Genomic DNA, 20,000 nt, shown 5'->3' on the forward strand with positions numbered 1-20,000 from the left:
GCTGAATGTGTTAATATTATGTGATAGAAAAGTTTCTTTGGCTTCATATTTTTTATTTCCACACAACATTATGGAGTAAAAGACGACCCATAGTGATTTAGAAATTGTGCCATTGCATAGTTTGTCCAGCAGAGGGTGGTCTGACTGCATTGATCAGTTGTTGTTGCTGAGTCACAGAATCATGCCACAGCTGTGCTGGTGAAATAGAAGCAGCATCATTATTATTATCTATACTTACTCGAAGGTTCAGTGTGTTAAATTTAGCCGCCTGGTGCAGTTACACCTTCCACATGTGTAAAAAATAACAATCATTGTTTTAGTTTCAATTTCAATCAAATAAAAATAATTACACCTACATTTTACACACTGGACCTTTAATTCCTTGTTTTTTGGGACAATCAATTTTATTCTTAGGTGTCACACAGCGGTGCAGTGGCTAGCACTGTTGCCTCACAGCTGGTTGTGATCCCGGTTCCTGTGGATCTTGCGTGTTCTGCCCGTGAGCGCGTGGTTGTGTCTGAATGTTGGCTCTGTGATGGACTAGAAACCTCGAGAGTGCACCCCTGCCTTTCACCCTATGTCAGCTGGGATTGGCTCCAGCCCCTCTTGACATGTGCAGGTTAAAGCAGTAGACAATGAATGAATGAATGAAAAGGTAGAAAAGGTAATAAAGTATTCATGTCAAAGACCAAACTTGGCACAGAGGGAACAGACGACAACATTGTCTCCTTCAGCTTCTACCTTTAGGGATCATCTGCCTCCATCTTGTCCTCTTCTGTCCCACCAACTGTCCTCGTGTTCTCTTTCACAACATCCTGCCCAGCAGCATCATCTTCATCATCCTCCTTCCAGTAGAATCACTGCCCTTCTGTTCTTATTTCCAAACCATTCCATGTGAGATGTCCTTCCAGTAAGCTCATTTCTGATCCTGTCCATCAGCATCCACTGTCCCGTCCTCCATCTCACCTGTCTCACTGTCATCCACACACCTGAACTAGCCTTCATTCCTCTTCTCTCCAGGGCAGACCTCCACCTCTCCAGGCTCTCTTCCACCGGTCCCCTACTCTCACTGCAGTCATGCCTGACCTGTCCACCTGTCCTGTCCCCTGTGAGTCAGGCTCTAATAGATGTGCATGTGGACGACGAGAGTAAATCAGTTTGAGACAGTGCTCTAAAAAAAAAACCCCAGAGAGTTCGACTGTTTTCAGACCGTGTGTTTTATTCTGTGTAACTTCAAAACATTTCTATGTGTATAACGTATTAAAGGAGTACGAGTGTAACCACTTCAATAATTCCTCTGTTGTTTTGGCACTTTATTGGGGACTACAAGTTTTTATTCAAACAAGCGTGGGCGTAAAATGCAGCATCTGCAGTTACATCCATGCACGTGTGCACATGGAGACCTGAACCAAAGAGAAGAAATCAGCAGGATGAACGGTACAATACGTGGGATCCTCCACAGTCCTACAGTCTACGTCTGTTAGTTTATATCCTCTAAAGTCAGTGATATCATTAACACATTAACTCAAACCAGCTGCACAGCATCCACAGTGTGTGGCTTCACTTGATTCTTCCAGAACGTTCTCTCTGTTCTCGGCACAGCAGCCGGAAGCATGCTTTTATTTTGGAGGGGTTCAACATGATGTGAATGATTTGTACGCTGCTTTGTGGGTTCAAGCCTTTTCCTCCTGCATCGAGAACATGACGGGGTTTTCTTTTGAAACCCCTTTAAAACAATTTAACCGAAGCATATTCCACTGTCTAATGTTTGTTACAATTATGTTCTGGTTGTATGAGGTACTGACACATCAGTCAGCTGACTGCACTGTGCCTAGAAAATCAGATTTTAGTCACTTGAATAAAGGCTCACCCAATAAAACCTGTCCCTAATGAAGCAGGGGGCACAGTCAGTGTGTTAGATCCTCATACAACCACACTTGCTGCCTGGACTCCCTCGCCCCCAAAATGTCACCATCATTCCAGAAAATAGATAGGAATATGTTCATATCTGGTACAATGATCTGTTGTGTAAAACTCAAATAGAACGTCTACATTTAAAAAACAAAATCCACTAGTTGGTCCCATGATGATAAAAAATAAAATGTTTTATGTTTTTCCTCCTCAGTCATCATGAGTCATCCGTGTGGACAGACAGGTCACAGCTGGCTGTCTGATTCACATTTGTCCAGCGGCCAGGTGAACAGTCCCAGTTCAGTGAAGGTCTCGCTGCTCTCGCTGAGCCGTCGTATGCGGTACGTCTCGTAGTGGATGTTGTGGGTCACATCTTTCAGGTCCTGCAGGTGAGTCCTGGTAAAAGCAACACAAACAGGAAGATTCACAACGTCATACACTCTCTGATCACCTTTCATTCACATCTTCAGTCAGTGTGTGTGGTCTCAGAGGTTGTTATTGTACAGACTAAGCTAGTTTCAAGCTTCAAGCAGTCTTGTATAAAGTACTTGAACGCGATACTTGAGTAAAAGTACAAGTATCAAAGTGAGCAATTACAATTTAGAATAAATCTTAACAATAAAAGCATAATAATAATAATAATAATAATAATAATAATGATAATGATAAACAATCAAACAATAATAAAATGAACCTTCGGTCACCTTCTCTCTCTCAACCTCCCTCTGTTTTTGAAACCTTTGGAGTCTGTGGAGCTTCTGGACAAAATGTGTGGTTTATCTGCGTGAGCTCAGCAGCTCAGAGGTTAGCCGCTCAGCTGACAGCAGAGAGCTGAAACCTGGAGACCAGAGCCTCGGTGTCGGACACGGTAAACAACCGTGGTGTTCACCAGGCTGGTGGGTTTTAAGGCCACTGGGAGCCGAAATCTGTGGCTAACAGCTAATAGTGCTAAAAACAACTAGTGACAACAAACAGGCATTACGTCACCAACTCAACTTTTATTTTGTAGTAACGAAGACGGTTAAGGGAAATAACAAAGTAAAGTACAGATATGTGAACATTCTACTTAAGTACAGTAACAAAGTATTTGTACTTCGATACATTACAACACTGGCTTCAAGAGAAAGTCATTGTGTTGATTTGTTGCCAGTAAGAAGACAATCAGAGCCTGGAGTTAAAAAAACAAGGCTATTCCAGGGAGAGTCCATGTCTTCCTGGTTTTAAGGAGCTCTGTTACAGGTCATTAGACAGATGATGATATGTGTCATCTTCAGAATTGGAGGTGGGGTCAGACTGTGCCTCTGAGTATGAACTCATCACTGTTCTTCACTAGGTCAGAACTGCGTCCTGACCTAATCATCACTGTACGTACACAGTTCACTCATTTAGCAGCGGAGTGAAGACGCTCTGTCAAACTCACCTGATGAGAAGATCTCTGAGGTTGGCAAACTCACAGTGGGCCACATTTTCAACTGTGAAAGAGAGAGGAAAAAAGCTTTGGTAGTTTTGAAGCACAATAATAATGACGACAACAACAACAACAACAACAATAACAACAATACTTATAATAATAATAACACTAATAACAATAATAACAACAACAATATTAATAATAATAATAACACTAATAACAATAATAATAACAACAACAACAACCACAATAATAGTAATAACAACAATACTACTAATAATAACAACAACAATAATAATAATACTAATAACAACAATAATAATACTAATACTAATAATAACAACACTAATAACAATTATAATAATAATAATAATAATAATAATAATAATGATAATGATAATAACTGAGTGGTTGTTTGTCTCTGTGTGGCCCGTGATGGACTGAAAACCTGGTCCTGGGTCTACCTAGCCTTTCACATGAAGCTCATGTCAAGGATAAGGCAGTAGACGATGAATGAATAACTATCACGGTTACTATCAATAACCGGGATAGGCGGGTTCACACCCTGTCCATCACAGGGACACATGAACAGACAAACAACCATTCACTCTCACACTTATGGTCAATTTAGAGTGACCAGTTCACCTAATCCCCATATTTAATGTTTTTGGACTGTGGGAGGAACCCGGAGAACCCGGAGGTGGTGCTTCACTAGAGAGAGGCCACCAACAATGTGTTCCATCAGCGTACAGCAACACACCCTGAACGCTTCAGGTCAATGAAACTACTGAAGTCATACTTCCTGTTGCCAGTAGGTGGTGCAATGATCATGGAGCGATTGTCCCTCAAAAGAAGATCTTTATGAATGACTGAGGACGTACAGGAGTAAAAACACCTGAAGAAAAGATGTTTTATAAGACATTTGTCTGATGAGTGATGAATGAGTGATGTCATTTCACCACTAAGTGAAGCATTATATCAACAGTGTCTGTGTCTCAGTGTGAGAGAACAGCTGCAGTATTTAAGCTGTTTATGTTTAATCTGTCAGAAAACACATGCTGTCTGACACTGTTTACTCGCTCTGTCTCTGTCTCTGTCTTGTTCTGTATGTGTCTGTCTCTCTCCACCTGTCTGTCTTGTTGTGTCGATCGACTGATGACATCACCAGAGTTGACCTGGCAGGGATTCCAACCGGCAACCCTCTGGTTCCCATCCACTCGGACATGGGCTGTCTGGGTCTTGACTTTAAACATTTATTATTATTAATTGGATATTTTATCCAAATCCCTCTGTCCACATGGAGCCCAGACCACAACTCAAATCTGTCCTGAAGTGTGAAGTGACCTCTGAGTGGACGCTGGCTCCTTACCTTCAATGATTCCCCACTTTGTTTTTCGGCCCAGCACCTTGTTTCCATTCACCTGGTGCTCCTTGTCAGTTCCCACCACAGCAAAGGGAATGCTCTCCTACACACACACACACACACACACACACACACACACAATATGAGGCTCATTTATCATTAATCATTCTTATAATATGAATGAAAACACCTCCATATAACTATGGGATATATACACTACACACACTGTGAACTGCACCTTCCACAGTGCTGATGTGTGGCTCTGTATGTCATGTTATGATGAACCACATGCACAGGGCAATTGGATTAAAGGGGCAGTTTGAGTCATTGTCCTCTTAGATCAGGGTTCTCAAACTCAAACTGAGCATCTAGTCTGTTTCAGCCTCATATGGATTACATTCTGCTGACAATATGGGTCCCAAGTGGGTTTGTCTGTGGTTTCCATGGTTCCTGTGTCTGTCCACTTCAAACCCATGTGCACTTGGTGCTAGTGCTGTCAAAGGATTCAAATATGTAATTGCGATTAATCACATTAATGTCATAGTTAACTCGCGATTAATCACATTAATGTCATAGTTAACTCATGATTAATGGCGTTAATGTCATAGTTAACTCGTGATTAATCGGGTTAATGTCATAGTTAACTCGCGATTAATCCTGTTAATGTCATAGTTAACTCGCGATTAATCCTGTTAATGTCATAGTTAACTCATGATTAATGGCGTTAATGTCATAGTTAACTCACGATTAATCGCGTTAATGTCATAGTTAACTCACGATTAATCACTTTAATGTCACAGTTAACTCACGATTAATCGCATTAATGTCATAGTTAACTCACGATTAATCGCTTTAATGTCATAGTTAACTCACGATTAATCGCTTTAATGTCACAGTTAACTCACGATTAATCGCATTAATGTCATAGTTAACTCACGATTAATCGCTTTAATGTCACAGTTAACTCACGATTAATCGCGTTAATGTCATAGTTAACTCACGATTAATCGCTTTAATGTCACAGTTAACTCACGATTAATCGCGTTAATGTCATAGTTAACTCACGATTAATCGCTTTAATGTCACAGTTAACTCACGATTAATCGCGTTAATGTCATAGTTAACTCATGATTAATGGCGTTAATGTCATAGTTAACTCACGATTAATCGCGTTAATGTCATAGTTAACTCACGATTAATCGCTTTAATGTCACAGTTAACTCACGATTAATCGCATTAATGTCATAGTTAACTCACGATTAATCGCTTTAATGTCATAGTTAACTCACGATTAATCGCTTTAATGTCACAGTTAACTCACGATTAATCGCATTAATGTCACAGTTAACTCACGATTAATCGCGTTAATGTCACAGTTAACTCACGATTAATCGCTTTAATGTCACAGTTAACTCACGATTAATCGCTTTAATGTCATAGTTAACTCACGATTAATCGCATTAATGTCATAGTTAACTCACGATTAATCGCGTTAATGTCATAGTTAACTCACGATTAATCGCTTTAATGTCACAGTTAACTCACGATTAATCGCATTAATGTCATAGTTAACTCACGATTAATCGCTTTAATGTCATAGTTAACTCACGATTAATCGCTTTAATGTCACAGTTAACTCACGATTAATCGCATTAATGTCACAGTTAACTCACGATTAATCGCGTTAATGTCATAGTTAACTCACGATTAATCGCTTTAATGTCACAGTTAACTCACGATTAATCGCTTTAATGTCACAGTTAACTCACGATTAATCGCGTTAATGTCATAGTTAACTCACGATTAATCGCTTTAATGTCACAGTTAACTCACGATTAATCGTGTTAATGTCATTTTCTCATTTTAATGCTCTTATCAACATAGAAAAGTGGATCTGCTTGCTTTGGGCAGATGTTTTTTTTATTGAGACAATATCTCTGTCACCTGCATATTGTGACTTATTGCTCTTAATGTGAGAGCCGCACAATAATAAGAGTAATATCTTAACAATTTCCATGGGGAAACGTTTGTGCAGTCCAAAAGTAAAAGATTTGAACGTACTGACGGAGGCAGACTGTGATTTAAATGTATGATTCTCTTTATGGACAATTTATAGAGCACCGCAAACTTCAGTCACCAGCAGGAAATGACTCTAATGACAAGACAATGGTGGTGGTTTCACTCGCTCATGTCCCAGTGACTATATGACGTTATGATTTTACGTCGTAAAAAGCGAAACTTTCCATTTAATAATGTTGTACGTCGTCTATCTTACACGTAATTAACAAACATGTAGACATTACCCTGATCCGGTTATTGATGATGTGCTCCTCTGGATCTTCATCATACTCTTTCTGAGGGTAAACTTGAATCCCATTGGCAGCCAGGTCTTGCCTTATCTGTAAAAGGTCAAAGGTTATACAGGTTGACTGGGGTGAGGTCAGGTTACAGTAGGCAGCACTTTCTCCATGTCTATGAAATCACATGACCTGTCCAGGACTGGCTCCAGCTCCCGCCACGACCCTTGTGACAAAGTGATTCAAATCAGATGTCGACAGATGTGTCTCAGTCTAAACGCTCTGGCTGCCGAAATCAGATTACAAATAGTTATTGACAGTCTTAACCTGTTAAACCCTGAGCCTATTTTTTAGGTCTCTGCTCGAATATTTCATACTCATAATAAAATGAGTATAGTTCTGCATCCACAAGGTCTATTTTAATACTTTTGGTGTAAAAGTAAAGGGAAACATTGTGGGATTTGTTAAGATGTGTAAATATCAGTATAAGTGTTACTGGTGAAGAGTAAATGAAGAAAAAAGGATGAATATCTCTGTGGAATGATGGAGAATCAGCTCGAAACTCACTCACATCAAAGTACAGCCTGTGAACATCATCTCTGCAAAGTTTGACTTTGATCAAGTGAAACAAAATTAGAGAGATTTTAGTGCAGGTCAGGACTCATTTGTATTTAAACCATGAATTAAACTACTTTCTTCACTTTTATATAACATTTAATGTTCAATAAAACAATTTATGGCCTGGTTTCAAACTTCCTGCAGACTTGAATATGTTTTATTCCAAAAACAAACAGCAGATGGCTCCATTGAGCCGTGTCTCTCTTGCTTGCCTGTATCTCAGCGAGGGAATGATTGCTTCCCAATTTTGATTGACAGCTTCGTTAGCCAATGAAAAGCAACAGAGCGTGCGGATGTTAATCACTGCGCAGACTCCGTCAGAGTCTTCGGGTTTAAGGAGTGTGATATAAGTCCCGCCCCCTCGTTACTTAATCTTAAAAGGCTCTTTTTTCTTGTGTGATGAACTTGTTCTGCTCTGTGACTTTGAAGAGTGAGATGATGCATTTAAATCCACTTCTCCTGTGTCCTTGTTTGTAATCCACGTCACAAGCATGGATTCATGTGTGTTGTTACCAAAGCAAACCATCTGAACAGATCTGATTTAGAGCTGCAACTAACCATTATTTTCATCATCGATGAATCTGTCGATGACTTTGTTGATGAATGGTTTGGTCCATAAATCTCAGAAAACCTTAAATGTTGATCAGTGTTCGTCAAACCTGGAAATGATGATGTTCTCAAATGTCTTTCATGGTTTCTTTGTTCTCCAGAGCAAAGAAATGAAGATAATACTCACATTTAAGAAGCTTAAAAAATCTTGTTTTAATCATGGAAAAGCTTCCAACCGATGAATCCATTATCAAAATAGTTGTCGATTAATTTAGTAATCACTTAATTGTTTCAGCTCTAATCTGATTAAGTTAGAGTTTGAACATAGATCCTGGAGAGAACAGACATCTTACTGCAGGGCTCTCAAACACAAACGACCCGCGGGCCAATGAGCGTCTCGCTGCTGTTCAGTCATCACAAACATCACAACGTTTCAACATGTCATCACTCATGGAATCATTCAAAGACTGAGCGGCAGCTCGTCAGTGCTGGATTCGCACTCCAGCAGAAGACATGAGTTTAAAGAGCTATCGCCTCACCCTCTCTTTGAACTCCTGTCTCTCCTCGATGGTGAGTGTGTCGGCTTTGGCAATGACGGGCACAATGCTCACTATCTTCCCCAATCTCTTCATGAACTCAACATCTATGGGACGTAACCTGGAAACACAGACAGCTTTCAGACGTTAGTTTGGACAAGGACAAACATCTATGGACCAACAATGTAACACTGAGTAGATCATGTTAGCTGGTCTTTGCTGGTCTTTGCTGGTCTTATCTGGTCTTTGCTGGTCTTTGGTGGATTAGTTGACAGTAATCATAAGAAAACTCTGGACCTTTGGAAATGATGTCACACTGATGTGCAGTCTGAAAGTCACCTTTTACAATATTACTGGAGTAAAAGTCTTAAAGTACCTGACATATACTGTACTTCAGTATCAAAAGTCATTTTCTGATATAAAATGTACTTAAGTATTAGAAGTAAAAGTAAAAGTATTTAAACAAAGTGAGCAATTACAATTTAGAATATGACCTTTTTATTGTGGCTTCTTAACAATAAAAGCATGACAATATGTTCAGGAGAACAACATTAAAATGAACCTTCTGTCATGAATGATGACAAACGCTCTCTCAACCTCCCTGTGTCTGTTTGTGGAGCTTCTAGACGTCACACTGTGTTTTAATTCAACTTATAGAAGATATAGAAACACCATTCCCATCGCCGGTGGTTGGTCTACGTTGTTTGTTAGTTCAAGTTTAGATAGAAGCAGGAAAAGAAACAACAACACAGTGGAGCTCAGAAATCCTCGTTCAAACTGAATGTAAAAAGTAAGGTTTGCTAAAAACATTCATGGCGAACAGCAGAAAGCATTGCAACACATTTGCAGAGTGGTTTGACCCAGCAGCGTATGCCAATCAAACATTCCCATTGATAAAAAAACAAACTGTCACGACGGAGTAGAAAATGTGTCATTCCACAGGATTTGTTAGCGGAATATGCAAATGAGGTTGCTTTAAGGAACCAGTGATGAAGACGAGTGAGTGGGTGAGTACTGACCTGTGTCCAGTGGCAGGAAGGAAGTAGACACAGCAGTGGACTCTGCTGTCTGGTATTCTCCTCTTACGGTTCACATGCAGCTCCTCTCTGAGATATTTCTCATACTGCTCGTTGACATACTTCACTATGGGCTCCCAGCTGAGAAGAAGAGCAGTGAGCACATTTGTCCCCTGATCAACAACTCAAGGACAAAAAGATTGAATGAAACGTATGAAAGTGCTCGGACCTGCAGCTGACAGGAGACTGTGGTGTCAGTTTGAAATCACTGCTGCCTCCATCAGTAACTTAACACTGGTTATTTTGAGACTTTGACCTCAGTGAGCTAAACACAGCGATGGTTTCCTCTGTGGACTTTGGTGTGGGGAAGTGAGCAGCATACAAACATCAGTTTCCAGCTGATTAAAGTAGCACAGATACTTACGGTGCGTTATAATCAACATGATTAATCTAAACTAAGGCAGCAACGTCATGTCTGAGAATCTATCGACAGTTTAAAGAACTTTTCTTACTTCAGAAACAGCCACCGTTTTGTTTTGGTTTGAGACGTTTCGGGCGCAGGACTGCAGACAGACGTTTGTTGGACATGCACGTTTGACTGTGTCTCTCTACAGACGCCTCACTCTCGCCGCCCTGCAGTGCATTTCCTGCGGTCCACCACTTAATATCATCATTACATTATTCCATATCAACACAGACACTGACATTCTGGTGGAATATCTAACTGCGATATCATGGTGTCATTTTGACTTCATATCACCCGCCCTCCTTCTGAATACTAACAACTGTCGAGTTTCTCACTTACTGGCCAGACTAGTGGCCCTGTGGCCCCAAGGTGATTAGAGTTTGAGAGCGCTGCTCTATAAGCGTGGAATATGACCTTTGACCTATGACCTTTACGTCACAGAGAAACAAACAGTAAGCTGGAGCGTGCTGTGGTTCTGTATGTGTCCTGTATTGTCTGAAGAGAGACGTGTGATCCAGTCGAGCTTCCAGGTCAAAGACCGCGGAGAAGGACAAGTCCGACTCGAGTAATCGAGCTATGGATCATATTTTCCATGTTAGTGGGAGACGAGCTTGACTAGCTTGATCTAAGTCAGACTAACGTGTTTGCATGACATTAAGAAAACCCGATTATTGCCTTACTCTGGACCTTTAACATGCATGTAAACGCTCTGTGTGAGTGAGATATCTACAGCCACACTGGTTTAAAAGAGTTCCACACACACACACACAGCACAGGGCAGTTAGATGAGAAGTTCATCATTTAAATTCACTTTTACATTGTGTTTGGTTATTTGTGAAAACTACATGAGTCTTAAATGAGTTCTTTATCAGTCCCATGGGGAAGATTCTGCCACTCACCAGTTTTCATTATTGATCTGGTCTCCGAATCCCGGCGTGTCAATCACTGTCAGCTTCATTTTCACACCGTTCTCCTCGATCACTACGGACAAAGAAGGAAAGAGCGAGAACACATGAGCCATCATTGGCTGCTCTGCCACAACACAATCAAGAAATTAACTCATGTGGATTTGTATCATGAACACTTGACCCAAACCACCACAATAACACTGGTGTATTCAGTGACAGAGGAGTCTGGTGTATTCAGTGACGGAGGAGTCTGGTGTATTCAGTGACTGAGGAGTCTGGTGTATGCAGTGACGGAGGAGTCTGGTGTATGCAGTGACGGAGGAGTCTGTGAACAGCCTCGAGTTGTGTGAACGCCTCTGCGAGGATCCTCTCAGTGAGGGGCAGCAAGCCGGTTTGCCGATGCAGAGCGGAGTGGGCGGGCTGGGGTGTAGGTTTTGATCATGTCCTGGATGTAGGCTGGACCGGATCCGTTTGTAGCATGGAACACATGCAGTGAAGGGAGTGGAGGAGCGGTGTAGTGTGAGAGGACTTTGGTGAGTTGAAGACCAGTCGAGCTGCTGCATTCTGGATGATCACGAGCAGCGACCGGCATCACAGACCCTGCTGCTGTGTTTCAGTCCAGTGACTCCGGTCATGCAGGAAGTACTGAACTAACGTTTGTGTGTGTGTGTGTGTGTGTGTGTGTGTGTGTGTGTGTGTCAAACAAAGTCACCGCAGTTTCATGCAGCCGTGCAGCGATGACTCCGCCCACAAGGGCGATAAGTGACAGAGAGAGTGAATCACTGCAGTGAAATACGATTTCCAGCATTAGACAAAGAAGTCTCGTGACAGCCAGAGTTGATATTGTGGTGGTGTCTAAAAATAAGTGAACGTACAATATAAGCACTGAGTGTGAAACTACACTGGTCAGAGGGCGGTCTCAAAGCACTCCTGACGATGCATTCAGGGTCCAGGTCTAAAACGTGTCAAACCCAGCCTCAGAACAAGAATCCATCTTTAGGATGCATTAAAGAGCTCCACAGCTCCTCACAGCTGCTGCAGTTTCACAGTGATTTATGATCAACACTGATCTTCATCATTAAAGCAGTGTGAACAGTGCTTTGTGAGCTCCTCCTCACTCATGTTTTTCTATATTTCTCCAAACTAAACTGGGTTAAGGCGTTCCACGTTCTTGTGGGAGCAGAAGACGGTAACCATGGAAACTCACTTGAGGTCTATTGGTACCCACAAATGTACAACTGTGTGCATGAAGAAGACCAGAAAACACAAAGGACATTCCCTGGTGAGAAATCACCCCGAACACAGTGGGATGTGAGATTGAGTACACATGCGTGTGACGCTGGACTGAAGCGGACTGAAGCGGACTGAAGCGGACTGCAGACAGGTCCACACATGCAGAAATGTGAAGCAGCTCCACGGGTATGCACAACGCAGTCTCGAGGGAAGAGCTTGTGCCAGGTTGTTGGAGAGGAGACTCCAGACTTCTAGTCTTTGGACAATCACAGTGAGAGTCATGTCCATGTTCCTCGTGGACGTCAAACACAGTCCTGGTAGTTCTCGTCCACTTAGAGCAACTGTGGAATCTAAACTGTAGATGCAGCGCTTGTCCCTAATGTGACAAACTGTTTTAGACAAGGACACACAGGTGGAGAGGCTCAGTGGTTAAGACCGGTACTCATCATGGTCGCAATGATCGCAAGTTCGACTCCACCCCTGGCTGATTGTACTCAGTTCCATTGTAAGTGGCTTTGGATAAAAGCGTCTGCTAAATGACATGTAATGTGACACACACACACACACACACACACACACACACAGTAGCTGCAGGGTCACAGTTGTGTAACTGCATTTCCTGAGGATTTATAGACAGTAAGAAGTTAGTCAGTGCAGATGTCAGTGTCTCACTGCACATTCGAAGCTTTAGGGCAGTTTCCGAGGTCTTTGACAGAGACGTGGGGATGAAGAGACCCCACGTCTCTGGTGTTAAATGTGAAAAGCCTCATATAATGAAGTGTCAGCTGTGGTTTAAAAGAGGAAAACACATCTGAGGTCCAGTTTCATTCTGACACCGTTGTCATGTGGAGGGAAGACTCACATCCTCATCACACCACCTTCACTTCATAAACACAGATAATACATGAGTGAGCTGAGTGTGTTGTGTGGTCTACAACAAGCACTCACTCTTCCTATTCATTTAAAGACAAGACATTTGACAGTGAATCTAAACCAATGTGCAGATGGAAACATGCTCTGGATGGTTCACCATCATTTTTCTTCCCCTAACTAACATGAGTTATATCTATTTTAACACTGTCAAACTATTCAAATATTTAAGTGTCATAGTTAACTCACATCTATTCTATATTCTATATCTATTGTAAATGTCCCTTGATTTCTTTGTGTCCCATTATTTCTTCTCATTTTAATGCTCTTATCAACATAGAAAAGTGGATCTGCTCGCTTTATTGAGACTCTGTCACCTGCATATTGTGACTTATTGCTCTTATTGTGAGAGCCGCACAATAATAAGAGAGGCTGTGTATCAGCTGCAGTGTGTGAATAAAGAGCCGCGGTTTAATGATAATAGAGTAAAGTGGGATGCTAATAAAGGCTAATGACAGGAAATGACATCACAGCATTGTTAATGAGCACTGGTCCACGACAAACACTTTAATACTGTGAAACAATGAGACGAGTCTCTGTTTGCTGTGGTTAGAGCGTCACACAGTCCATGCAGACGGCGTCAGTGAGACCGTACTCAGACGTGTCCTGAAGAGGAAGAAGAACAGGAGGGAAGAAACCTGCAGTTTTTGCTCTTGAGTCGTGACCATATTTAGGCGTGTTTTACTGTGAAGTCACACAACACCAGGGTTTTATTTCTGCAGTGTTTCATGTTTTTCCCGTGTTTTAGTCTAAAGACAAGAATCTGTGCAGTTGAGGACACAGAGACCAGAGACCAGAGACCAGGAGGGACAGAGAGAGAAAGTGAGCGAGTTTGGGATTTTCTTTGGAAACACAACACACGGCTCTTTTGTGTGTGTGGTGAATATATGAACTCCACACATTCCTTTAACTGTCAGACAGAAACCTAATGTGACCAAATACTCCTGTCACCAACGTCAGTGTAAGAATGAAGTGCAATTTAAATGGGACTGAATATTCATGTGAGTGCTGCAAGGGTCGCTGGTCGGGCAGTGAGACGGCTTCACCTGAGGAGGTGAGACAGACTGGTCTGGGTGAGCCTCGTCTCACAAGGGTTGTCTTTGATTTGATCTTTTTGTACAGTATGTAGATATTTTAGTTTTTTGTCTGTTTTTCTTCTGTCACCTCATCAGTCATTAGCTCTTCACACTGACCAGAGCACAAGCAGAGACAGAGGACGACAGAGAGCAGACACATGTCTGGAGATGATCCAGACTTTACTCTGTCCACATACCACAAACCTCTGTGTGTGTGTGTGTGTGTGTGTGGACGCACCGTGGCTGACTGAGTGCAGCTTCACGGTCTTGGAGATCTCCTCAGTGTGGTTGGGCATGCAAGACCTCCGGCTGACTTTGGACTTGAACAGAGTGTTGATGAGTGTGGACTTCCCCAAACCGCTCTGACCTGCAAACACATACAATATGATGGTGTTAATCAGCTCTCTCTGTGTGTGTGTGTGTGCGTGTGTGTGTGTGTGTGTGTGTATCCAGATATCCAGAGTGTAACTGTTGATATCTGCAATGTTCTTTTTGATGAGGAAGAATCCAATGACAGATCTCTGTAATCCACATCCAGTGTAGCTATCCAATGTCAAACGGCGTGCCATAGTCTGTTGTTGTGTGTTTGATGACGTCGCTTGTTGTCGCTGCACCGGTGCAACATCACGCGACGTCTCACGCTGATGTACCAAACAGCAGGAAATGTTTTTTATGTTTTTTTAAATTACATTTACACAATTTGGTAATAAATTCATTTAAGTAACAAAAAATCTGAGGAGCCACTCAGGAGCCGAAAGAGCTGGAATTCCCATCACTACTCTATACAATTGTAGAGGTCTGACTCTGCCTGTTGGAAAACAAGTGTATCATCAGTGTATCTGTAATAACACTAATAACAATATACAATATAAAAATAAAAATAATTGACATAAAACTTCCTGTTTTCTGTCAAACTGTCAAAAAGGTCCATAATGTGTCATGTGTGTGTGTGTGTGTGTGTGTGGCAGGAAAGAGTAAAACCACTTCCTCCATAAAATCACACTTCCTCTTCCAAAATGAGCAAAACACACACACACACACGCACACACACGCACACACGCATGCACGCACACACGCGGTGATATTATAATATAATATATAATATTTAGCCTCTTGTGTGGAGAAACATCTTCCGTCCTCTGAACTCCGGGTGTTTGATCGCTGATAGCATTAGCAACGTTAGCTTTGCACAATTGAAGGTTTAAAGTAGTTTTGAGTGATGAAGACTAGAAAAGCATTTATTTACCTTTATTATATAACATACTATTATTTTACACTGGTTTAGTTAAGCTAAGCATGAGTATCTGTGTGGATGTGTGTGGCGTGAGGCCTTTTTAAGGCTCAGTTTAAGGGATAGGGTTAAACTCAGGTTCAGGTTAAGGGCTAGGATTAGGAATGTAGTTGTTGTGGTGGTTAAGGTAAGGGTAAGAGGGTAAGGGTTATGTCTCCACTCACCGACCACCATGATGTTGAACTCAAAGCCAGCCTTCATCGTCTTCCTCTTCATCTGCTCCAGTACTGCCTCGATGCCCACGTAGCCGAACAGGTCGTTGCCTCGGATGAAGCTCATCTTCTGACCTGGCACACACTGATAAAACTCTGCCTCCAGCTCCACCTTCATCTGCTCTTCTTTCTTCATCTCTCCATTTTCCACTTCCTTCTCCTTCTCCTCCTCCTTCTCCTCCTGGACCACCACACACACATCCACACCATTCTCCTCTCTTTCAGCCGTGGAATTCTGGGCGTTGGTGCCGACTGGCTGCTCTCCGCTCTTGCCCTCGTCTTTTGGCTCTTGTCCCATGATGCTCCTCTTCTCCTCCTCCTCCTCTCTCTCCTCCATCAGGGCGAGGGGCTCAGTCTCCGGCTCTGCAGCTGTTTCTGTGGTTGGAGAAAGAGACAACGATCAGTGAGGAGCTCTCTCACACACACACACACACACACACACACACACGTGCACTGACACAACTCTAACCCTAACCTCAATGGGTCAGGGTTAGAGTTGGGGTTCCTGTCACTCTCTGAACCCGTCCTGTGTCTCAGGCGGTCTTTGTCCATGTGGACGCTTTGTGTTGCTACAGAAACTCGTTCATCTTAAATGAATCCGTCTGTGATCCAAACAAAGTGAAATATGAAGAACCTGTCGCTGAGAGGTGCCGAGCACATGCACGCGAGCCTGAGACTGCGTTCCCTGATGCTAACGGGGTTAGCGTCAGTGTAGCATCATTGACACTTTCTCTTCACCACCACTTGTATTTCACTGCACTGCATTCTTTCATGAGTAACTCAAGCCCTTTCTAACACTGCATGAAGCTGATGTGAGGGTGTTTACACTGGCTGGGATTCTGCTGCATGTCACACACACACACACACACACACCAGTATGTTTATGACAAGACAGAGAGAGAGGGAGAGAGGGAGAGAGAGGGAGAGAGGGAGAGAGAGGGAGAGAGAGGGAGAGAGGGAGAGGGAGGGAGGGAGAGGCTGATTGCTCGTGTCAGTCCACATAATTTAATCAGCTATAAATATCTATCTGTTAAAGCATTGGAACAGAACTAATCCTCACAGTCGGGACAGTTCAGGGCAGACTGAGACGCTCTCTGTGATGCAGGAAGGGTTTTGTGGTTCGTTGACCTGGTTCAACCGAGGACCTGGTCTGGAGTTTCATGTTCTCCACAGAGGTTAAGTGGACCCTCTAAACTGAAGATGGGAGTTAACGTGTGTGTGTGTGTGTGAGTGAGTGAAGACAGGGTGTACACCACCCTTCACCCCACGACCCTCATGTGGAGGATAAAGCAGTAGACAATGAATGAATGAATGAATGAATGAATGAATGAATTCAAATCAAATATTTAATGCATTGAGAAAAACAACAACCCAATCAAAGCAGCTGTATTGTGTTAACTTCTGCAGTGGCTGAACTTTGACTACAAACACCATCACACCATCCAGAGAAGCAGCAGCAGCAGCAGCAGCAGCAGCAGCAGCAGCAGCAGCAGCAGCAGCAGCAGCACCTTCCACAGACACACACACCCATCCTGGCTGAAGATGGATGCCAACAATGATGTGTGTATCACTCATGTGTTAGTCACGGCTGGAAATACACGATGCCAATAATATTAATAATCAATATATTGCAAGTAGGGATGTTCGATATTGGCTTTTTTACCGATACTCGACATGTCAATATTGTCCAACACTTCATTTCTGATTCCGATATCAACCGACACCAATATATATATATATACACCAAACCGTATTATGCTTAATACTTATTATTGCTTAAGCCTCATAAACACCACCTGCAGAGTGTTGATGAATGAACAATACTTATATATATATATAATGTTAATATTTTCACATTTTAAATGTTAACTTAATTTATTCATTTATGTTTATTAAAATATACAGCACCATGTGGAAAATAGATATATTTCAGCAGTTAAGAGTATAAATATGTATACATAGATGTATATAATATATGTACACATATATATGTACATATATACGTATACATATTATGACAGTGCAACTTTAATATAAATCTAAAAACTGTCAAAACTTAAATTAAAAACAAAATAACACGTGTGTTGATCGCACCAAGCATCTAAAGACAGAGAAGTCATTTCATCAACGCTGCTCTAATATCTAATATCTAATATCTAATATCTCTAAATGCAAGACAATCATATACGATATCTGTGTAACTGAAGAAATCAAAACACCTGTGAAAAGTAAAAAGTCTCTATTTTTCTCTATTTATTTATACACTTTATTTACATAAGTCTTAAAGTCTTAGTATTGACCGTGGATGGAGCATCGTTTAACGTACATTTCCCCGCCTTCATCCTGCCGTAAACTCCCTCTTCTTCACTGATTTAAGTTAACATGAGAGCACCTTGATCTGTTATTACAATATTAATATTTGCTGCACGAACTCTCTTGCCGTCGGTTCATTGACGTGTGCAGACGTGTGTGATGTAAATACAATATTAGAGATGTGTGTATCCATCAATATTCTGCATCAATGTTTGATCCCTAGAAGGCCTCGTTGCATTTATACGTCTTTCTTTCACTACTTTCTGTTCAGGAGAATCTGATTTCAGCTTGTAAATTCTCTTTCCTTAGGTCCAGCACTGTTGCAGTGGCAGTTGTTGGTCTTTGAAACAGCAGGCCCAGTTATTTCAATTCTTCAACCGAACAACTGAGACGAGAAAACGTGATCATTGTGTAAAACTGCGATGTTGTTTACAGTGTATGTGTACGTGTGAAAATGGGCTGCAACACACAACCACAGACTTCCCTCACAACATGAGCCAGAAATGGCTCCTCTACATTTCTGCAACACTGTCAATCAAAATGTGGCTCCGCCTTTCAGACAGTTCCTCCAATCATCGCGCAGAAGCCCAGCGTCCGCACCCGTCCACAGAGAGAAGCTGAGCTTCCGTGGAAGTGACGTTATTGCCACGTTCGTACAATCACCGTGGATATTCAGTTGAAGCTGAGCTTCAAGTGGTTTTAATGAGCTGCTTTTTTCCTATTTAGCATTTTATTTCTTTATCGTTATTGTTGTTATCTTTGTGTAACACGTTACATGTAACACACTCCCGAGCAGCTTAGTTGGTCTTCACTTGGTACAGCCATGGGACAGCATTGTTGCCTTGGCTACAGCCATGATTACAGTAAATCAGGGTAAAGGGGTGTAACCTTTTTCAACACATGCTCTGAGATGTCAACCAATCGGATTAAGGTGGGAGTTTTGGGACATGAGCCAAGGGGTGAAATGTGTTGTGTTTTGCAGTGAGGCAGAAAAGAGGCTCTGCAGCAGTTTACAACATTACAGTCAGTGCACCTGTTCTAAAGCCCCACATGAAAACCATGCACTTGCACACGGCCAAATATGGAAACTGCAATAAGTGACAACAGACACACACACACACACACACTGCAGCGGTCATGTGGTTTAAAACAAAGCAGAAGTTCCAGCACTTTCAGTGAGATTCAACAGTAAGAAACCAGCTGAGGCCTAATAGCCCCCCCAACCCCCATTCTGACCGCCAAAGTGGACCATTCCTGTCAGCCCTCATTGTTCACCCTGAAGACTGAGCGTACCCCACTGCACCCACGGAGAAGGAGAGAAACAACAAAATCCTACCTCCTCTCATCCACAGGAGCCAGCTGTGCGACTCCCTGATTGGTCAGTGAAGACCGAGTGGAACCAGTTTATCTGTTTCCTTAACTTCTCTTTCTGCAAAGTTTATCTGCAGTGATGCTCCTGCACTCTCTCTTTCCCTCTCTGACCGCCTCTGTCCCTCTCCCTGATGTCTCTCCGAGAGAGAGAGAGAGAGAGGGAGAGAGGGGGAGAGAGAGAGGGAGAGAGAGGGAGGGATTCACGATTCACATGCAAATGGCCCAAGCAGCTTTCACTAATCCTAGAGAGGAGGAGGAGGAGGAGGAGGAGGAGGAGGAGGAGAGCACCCCTCCCTCCACAGGAAGTGGCTGAGCTGCCAGTCAATGTGGGATAGAGGTGGACATATAGCACTGCCACACACACTAACTGCAGCTCTACAGCGTCTATTTCTTTACTAAAATCTACAAACGACTTCTTTTTAGTGACCACAAGTCAACAGTGTTTTTAAAAGACTTTTTAAAACTATATTTTTTATTAACTAAAAAAAGTAGGGATGGC

The 20,000-nt window shown here is 42.2% G+C and overlaps 2 protein-coding genes across 4 annotated transcripts in view; both read right to left on the reverse strand.

Annotated features, from left to right (window-relative positions):
• The window catches only part of zgc:158376 (uncharacterized protein LOC100101643 homolog), an 8,209-nt gene extending 7,204 nt beyond the window's left edge, over positions 1 to 1,005 (reverse strand). The window contains 1 exon segment of the mRNA XM_058653264.1: positions 967 to 1,005. Within this exon segment, the coding sequence (XP_058509247.1) occupies positions 967 to 1,005 (39 nt within the window).
• A 194-nt stretch (positions 1,006 to 1,199) lies between these two features.
• The window catches only part of septin12 (septin 12), a 47,873-nt gene continuing 29,072 nt past the window's right edge, over positions 1,200 to 20,000 (reverse strand). For 2 of the 3 annotated variants that reach the window (XM_058652694.1, XM_058652697.1), the window contains 9 exons: positions 15,770 to 16,192; positions 14,553 to 14,681; positions 11,067 to 11,148; positions 9,705 to 9,842; positions 8,689 to 8,806; positions 6,989 to 7,084; positions 4,692 to 4,788; positions 3,332 to 3,383; positions 1,200 to 2,307 (listed from right to left, as the gene is read on the reverse strand). In XM_058652694.1, coding sequence (XP_058508677.1) covers positions 2,157 to 2,307; positions 3,332 to 3,383; positions 4,692 to 4,788; positions 6,989 to 7,084; positions 8,689 to 8,806; positions 9,705 to 9,842; positions 11,067 to 11,148; positions 14,553 to 14,681; positions 15,770 to 16,192 — 1,286 coding nt within the window. In that variant the 3' untranslated portion in view covers positions 1,200 to 2,156. Of the gene's footprint in view, positions 2,308 to 3,331; positions 3,384 to 4,691; positions 4,789 to 6,988; positions 7,085 to 8,688; positions 8,807 to 9,704; positions 9,843 to 11,066; positions 11,149 to 14,552; positions 14,682 to 15,769; positions 16,193 to 19,466; positions 19,625 to 20,000 lie in introns of those variants that run through there. The other variant, XM_058652695.1, reaches the window with a different exon arrangement.

This window comes from Solea solea, chromosome 16 (genome assembly GCF_958295425.1).
Source record: "Solea solea chromosome 16, fSolSol10.1, whole genome shotgun sequence".
In the NCBI taxonomy this organism is placed as follows: Eukaryota; Metazoa; Chordata; class Actinopteri; order Pleuronectiformes; family Soleidae; genus Solea; species Solea solea.